Source organism: Microtus ochrogaster, chromosome 24, assembly GCF_000317375.1.
Source record: "Microtus ochrogaster isolate Prairie Vole_2 chromosome 24, MicOch1.0, whole genome shotgun sequence".
Taxonomy (NCBI): domain Eukaryota; kingdom Metazoa; phylum Chordata; class Mammalia; order Rodentia; family Cricetidae; genus Microtus; species Microtus ochrogaster.
In genome coordinates this window covers 33,997,985-34,003,969 of record NC_022024.1, presented here as the reverse complement: position 1 = coordinate 34,003,969, position 5,985 = coordinate 33,997,985, and the positions used below count along the sequence as shown (strand labels likewise).

The window sequence follows — 5,985 nt, the reverse complement described above, 5'->3', positions numbered from 1 at the left end:
TACTAGGGACCTGCTTCCCAATCTGCAATACTGGAAATTAACCCCTATACATGCTGGCATATGCTCTACTAGGGACCTGCTTCCCAAGCTGACTTTTTATTTTGAGACAGGGTGTAGGTCACTCGGGCTGTCTTTGCGTGTACTCTGCCGTTCAGGCTGGCCCTGGACTTGTGGTCCCCCTGCTTCAGGCTCCTGACCAGCTGGGATTCCAGGCTGTGCTGTCAGACTCAGCTGAGGTCTGGTTTTGATCATTAAAGTGAATGTACAGTAGGATCCCAGTAAAACACAAAATACGGAGATAGTGGGAGAGGGGTGGCCTGGGAAGTGTGAGGGTGGCATTTTCCCAGCCTCCTTAGAACTTGGCACCTTTAAAAAAGCATAACCTGCCCATACCCCTTTAGAATGACAAGGAGAAGGGGTGTTCTCACCCTGACAGTGTGGCAGGAAGTAACCCTTGCAGCACCTGGGGAGCCGGATGACCAGGGTGCACAGCTGCCGGCAGCCTTCCAAGTTCTTCCCGAAAGGCAGTGATTTGTAGAAACACTTCTGCTTCACACCCTAGAGAGAGAGGAAAGGTGCAGTGGAGGCCTTACTCGCCCTGCCCCCTGGGCTGGGCTCCTGGGGCTCTGTGCCCCCTGTGGGGAGGATCTTGGCACTGCCTAGGTTGAAAGTGGGATTTTCAAGGCAGGCCAGGAGTGAAGAGAGGGGGGCAGAATAGGGGCCCTGAACAGAATTTCTCACCCTTGGAGCTGTTTGAAAATAGAATGATTGCTTGGAGATGATGTGGGGAGCAGATTTGTATCAACATACCCTCAGCAAGGAGGGAGTGAGATTCACTTTGTGTGTGTGTGTGTGTGTGTGTGTGTGCGCACACACACACACACATGTGATATATGTATGTGTCTGCATGTGACATGTGTCTGTGTGTGTCTGTGTGTGTGATGTGTGTGAGGGATGTGTGGGTGGGGGACATGTGTGTGTGTGGGATGTGTGTGTATGTATATATGGTGTATGTATGTATGCAGGGAAGAGGCTGATGGGGGCTTCCTTTTTACTGTTCTCCATCTTATTTTGAGATGGGGTCTCTCACTGAACCTAGAGATCACTGACTCAATGGCCGTACACTGAGTTCTAGGGACCCTCCTGCCTCCATCTCCTAGTATTGGGATTACAGGTATTAGCTCATGCTTCTGGCTTTTTATGTGAGTGCTGGGGATTTGAACTCAGGTCCTCAAGCTTCTTAAGCAAGTACTGTATTGACTGCGTCTTTCCACATCTGTGAAGATCTGCTTTTGTAGGTGCTTTACTAGTGGGAAGGCCTTGATATCGTGTGTGCTTGCGAGGACTAGACTCAAGCTCTGATCTAGAATAAGTGATAAAGATAATGCTTCACGAGCACGTACTCCGTGCAACTGCTTAGCTGTGCCTCTACTTGAAACTGGTGTTTTCCTAGTACTACACAGGGACTTGTCATTTCACTTTGTTCTATGGAGATAATATCGGCAGGCATGTAACTTGGCAGGGACTACTGGAATCTGTCCCCTGGCCCCATGCCCATGGACTCCAAGACTGAGGTTCTTAGCTGCTACCCCACGTGGCTTTCTGGCCTTTAGTCCTAGCTTTGCTTCTCTGTAGCTGTGTGGCCGGAGCCTGGATGCCCTCTTTCTCTGGAACTCATTCTCTCATCCTGCACACATCTCCAGCACAAACAGCTACAATACCCACTATTTCTACAATCCCAATAATGTTCTACTCTCTTCTAAGTATGTGCAATTCCGTTTTTCAAGAGAGTTCCTAAAAGATGGGCAGGAAAATGACAGGCTACCTGGGTTGAGAACACCCATCTCACACCACCGGAAACACGCTTGTAGACCCGACACACCAGAAGACTGAGGTCTGAGGACAAGACACACAGTCTATTGGCCACACTACCCCGAATGAGTCTGTTCCTGTCTGAAACGGACATCCCCACAGACCTCCAGACATCATATTCATAATTACCTTTGGTTTGCTCCACGGTGGGCATCTGGGAGTAGAGACACAGCTCCCACAGTCCCCCTAGTGTGCAAGATGAGAAACTTTAATACCGAGGATATTGGTGATCACGAGGAAATGTCCCTGGCTGATGTCTGGGTGAGAACTTAACCTGGGGCTGGGGAGACAGCTTAGCTGGGGAGTGCCTGCTGCACGAGCAGGAGGACCTGAGCTCGGTTCCCAGGAATCACTTATACAGCTGGCCTCAAAAAACAAGGTGGTTAACTCCTGAGGAGTCTAAGGCTGGCCTCTGGCTTTGGCCTCAAAAAACAAGGTGGTTAACTCCTGAGGAGTCTAAGGCTGGCCTCTGGCTTTTACATGCAACTGCAGATGCACACAAATACACGCGTGCGCGCGCGCTACTAGGGACCTGCTTCCCAATCTGCAATACTGGAAATTAACCCCTATACATGCTGGCATATGCTCTACTAGGGACCTGCTTCCCAAGCTGACTTTTTATTTTGAGACAGGGTGTAGGTCACTCGGGCTGTCTTTGCGTGTACTCTGCCGTTCAGGCTGGCCCTGGACTTGTGGTCCCCCTGCTTCAGGCTCCTGACCAGCTGGGATTCCAGGCTGTGCTGTCAGACTCAGCTGAGGTCTGGTTTTGATCATTAAAGTGAATGTACAGTAGGATCCCAGTAAAACACAAAATACGGAGATAGTGGGAGAGGGGTGGCCTGGGAAGTGTGAGGGTGGCATTTTCCCAGCCTCCTTAGAACTTGGCACCTTTAAAAAAGCATAACCTGCCCATACCCCTTTAGAATGACAAGGAGAAGGGGTGTTCTCACCCTGACAGTGTGGCAGGAAGTAACCCTTGCAGCACCTGGGGAGCCGGATGACCAGGGTGCACAGCTGCCGGCAGCCTTCCAAGTTCTTCCCGAAAGGCAGTGATTTGTAGAAACACTTCTGCTTCACACCCTAGAGAGAGAGGAAAGGTGCAGTGGAGGCCTTACTCGCCCTGCCCCCTGGGCTGGGCTCCTGGGGCTCTGTGCCCCCTGTGGGGAGGATCTTGGCACTGCCTAGGTTGAAAGTGGGATTTTCAAGGCAGGCCAGGAGTGAAGAGAGGGGGGCAGAATAGGGGCCCTGAACAGAATTTCTCACCCTTGGAGCTGTTTGAAAATAGAATGATTGCTTGGAGATGATGTGGGGAGCAGATTTGTATCAACATACCCTCAGCAAGGAGGGAGTGAGATTCACTTTGTGTGTGTGTGTGTGTGTGTGTGTGTGCGCACACACACACACACATGTGATATATGTATGTGTCTGCATGTGACATGTGTCTGTGTGTGTCTGTGTGTGTGATGTGTGTGAGGGATGTGTGGGTGGGGGACATGTGTGTGTGTGGGATGTGTGTGTATGTATATATGGTGTATGTATGTATGCAGGGAAGAGGCTGATGGGGGCTTCCTTTTTACTGTTCTCCATCTTATTTTGAGATGGGGTCTCTCACTGAACCTAGAGATCACTGACTCAATGGCCGTACACTGAGTTCTAGGGACCCTCCTGCCTCCATCTCCTAGTATTGGGATTACAGGTATTAGCTCATGCTTCTGGCTTTTTATGTGAGTGCTGGGGATTTGAACTCAGGTCCTCAAGCTTCTTAAGCAAGTACTGTATTGACTGCGTCTTTCCACATCTGTGAAGATCTGCTTTTGTAGGTGCTTTACTAGTGGGAAGGCCTTGATATCGTGTGTGCTTGCGAGGACTAGACTCAAGCTCTGATCTAGAATAAGTGATAAAGATAATGCTTCACGAGCACGTACTCCGTGCAACTGCTTAGCTGTGCCTCTACTTGAAACTGGTGTTTTCCTAGTACTACACAGGGACTTGTCATTTCACTTTGTTCTATGGAGATAATATCGGCAGGCATGTAACTTGGCAGGGACTACTGGAATCTGTCCCCTGGCCCCATGCCCATGGACTCCAAGACTGAGGTTCTTAGCTGCTACCCCACGTGGCTTTCTGGCCTTTAGTCCTAGCTTTGCTTCTCTGTAGCTGTGTGGCCGGAGCCTGGATGCCCTCTTTCTCTGGAACTCATTCTCTCATCCTGCACACATCTCCAGCACAAACAGCTACAATACCCACTATTTCTACAATCCCAATAATGTTCTACTCTCTTCTAAGTATGTGCAATTCCGTTTTTCAAGAGAGTTCCTAAAAGATGGGCAGGAAAATGACAGGCTACCTGGGTTGAGAACACCCATCTCACACCACCGGAAACACGCTTGTAGACCCGACACACCAGAAGACTGAGGTCTGAGGACAAGACACACAGTCTATTGGCCACACTACCCCGAATGAGTCTGTTCCTGTCTGAAACGGACATCCCCACAGACCTCCAGACATCATATTCATAATTACCTTTGGTTTGCTCCACGGTGGGCATCTGGGAGTAGAGACACAGCTCCCACAGTCCCCCTAGTGTGCAAGATGAGAAACTTTAATACCGAGGATATTGGTGATCACGAGGAAATGTCCCTGGCTGATGTCTGGGTGAGAACTTAACCTGGGGCTGGGGAGACAGCTTAGCTGGGGAGTGCCTGCTGCACGAGCAGGAGGACCTGAGCTCGGTTCCCAGGAATCACTTATACAGCTGGCCTCAAAAAACAAGGTGGTTAACTCCTGAGGAGTCTAAGGCTGGCCTCTGGCTTTTACATGCAACTGCAGATGCACACAAATACACGCGTGCGCGCGCGCACACACACACACAGACACACCTTCATCTTGATGACGATATAGCTACAATAAGATTATACAAAGACACACACTTCACCTAGCCCTGGAGAATTCTGAAGTTCTGTCTTATATGCCCATTTGAAAGGAGTCCACTGATGTACAGAGCTGGGCCAGGCAGTACGGTGTGGGCAGATTGTAGCAGTGGGGAGTTGGGGAAGTGGGGGCGCAGGCAATTGTATTTTAAGTCAGCAGTGAGACCTTTGACCAATCACCGAAACATTCTGAACTTTAGTTTCTATAAGGTATAGCTCAGGGACAATACTTGCTGCCATTTGACCTTTGGAGAATGGGCAAAAGAAACTAAGTAGCTGGAAGGAAGTGTACGGATACACTTGAGAAGGTAAGAAGGTCACAGCTCCTAAAACAGGAAGGAAAACTTTGTTCATCTCATTCTAAAATTGTGGGACAAGCGATGCCAGACACTGGCACTGAGCAGTGACAGCCCTGCTGTGGAGTCACGTCGCCTCAGTTCCCAGTCTGTACGGAGAGTTGGTAGTGACCCCACACAGCAGCTCAGAGCCAGATTCACCCAGGGGCACTGGCTGGATGAGTGAAGGCAAATGCCTGTTGTGTGGTGGAGAGCCCGCGACACGGGCTCATTCAGCGCCGAAGGTGTACGGGGCCCATATTATATATCAGAATGAACCGTGTTGGTGAGTGGAGGTGTACGGGGCCCGTACTATATATCAGACTGAACCGTGCTGGCGAATTGCCAAGTATGGCATACGCCGGCGGGAATTTGAAAGGATGTATGCTGAATGAATAAGTGTGCATGTGTCTGAAAACAAAGGCTGCACTAGAAGGCTAACGTCTGGCGTCCCAGCACGGTCTCCTGAGTGATGAAGCCATCATGGGTGGATGGTGTGAAGGGAAGCAAGAATATTCAGGGCCGGAAACTGGCTGAGCAGATGCTGGCTGATTCTTGGTGGCATTTGAAGAAGGTCACCAATTGGCCCTTGGGTGTTGTGGGACCTGGTCTCATCATGGCCTCTCCTTAGAGCCACATAGGATCCCCAGGGCTGGTCTCTGGCCCAAGGTTCTTTCCCGATTTTGGTAACTTTTAGGACTGACCGAGACATTGAAGGTAGTGAAAGTGTCGCACCGGCCCCCCAGGGTGGGATTCGTTAGCAGGCAGTCGATGCCATAGGCCACGCCCAGGTCGAACAGGAGTCCTCGCTGGGTGATCCTGCACATTTGTCCGTTTAGAAAGAGCTC

The 5,985-nt window shown here is 50.3% G+C and overlaps 1 protein-coding gene across 1 annotated transcript in view; it reads right to left on the bottom strand.

Moving 5' to 3' along the window:
• Stab2 (stabilin 2) overlaps positions 1-5,985 on the bottom strand; it is a 135,569-nt gene that overhangs the window by 22,298 nt on the left and 107,286 nt on the right. The window contains exons 54-56 of the mRNA XM_026784626.1: positions 5,842-5,982; positions 4,396-4,452; positions 2,823-2,952 (exon numbers count right to left, since the gene is read on the bottom strand). Of these exons, the coding sequence (XP_026640427.1) occupies positions 2,823-2,952; positions 4,396-4,452; positions 5,842-5,982 (328 nt within the window). The remainder of the gene's footprint in view (positions 1-2,822; positions 2,953-4,395; positions 4,453-5,841; positions 5,983-5,985) is intronic.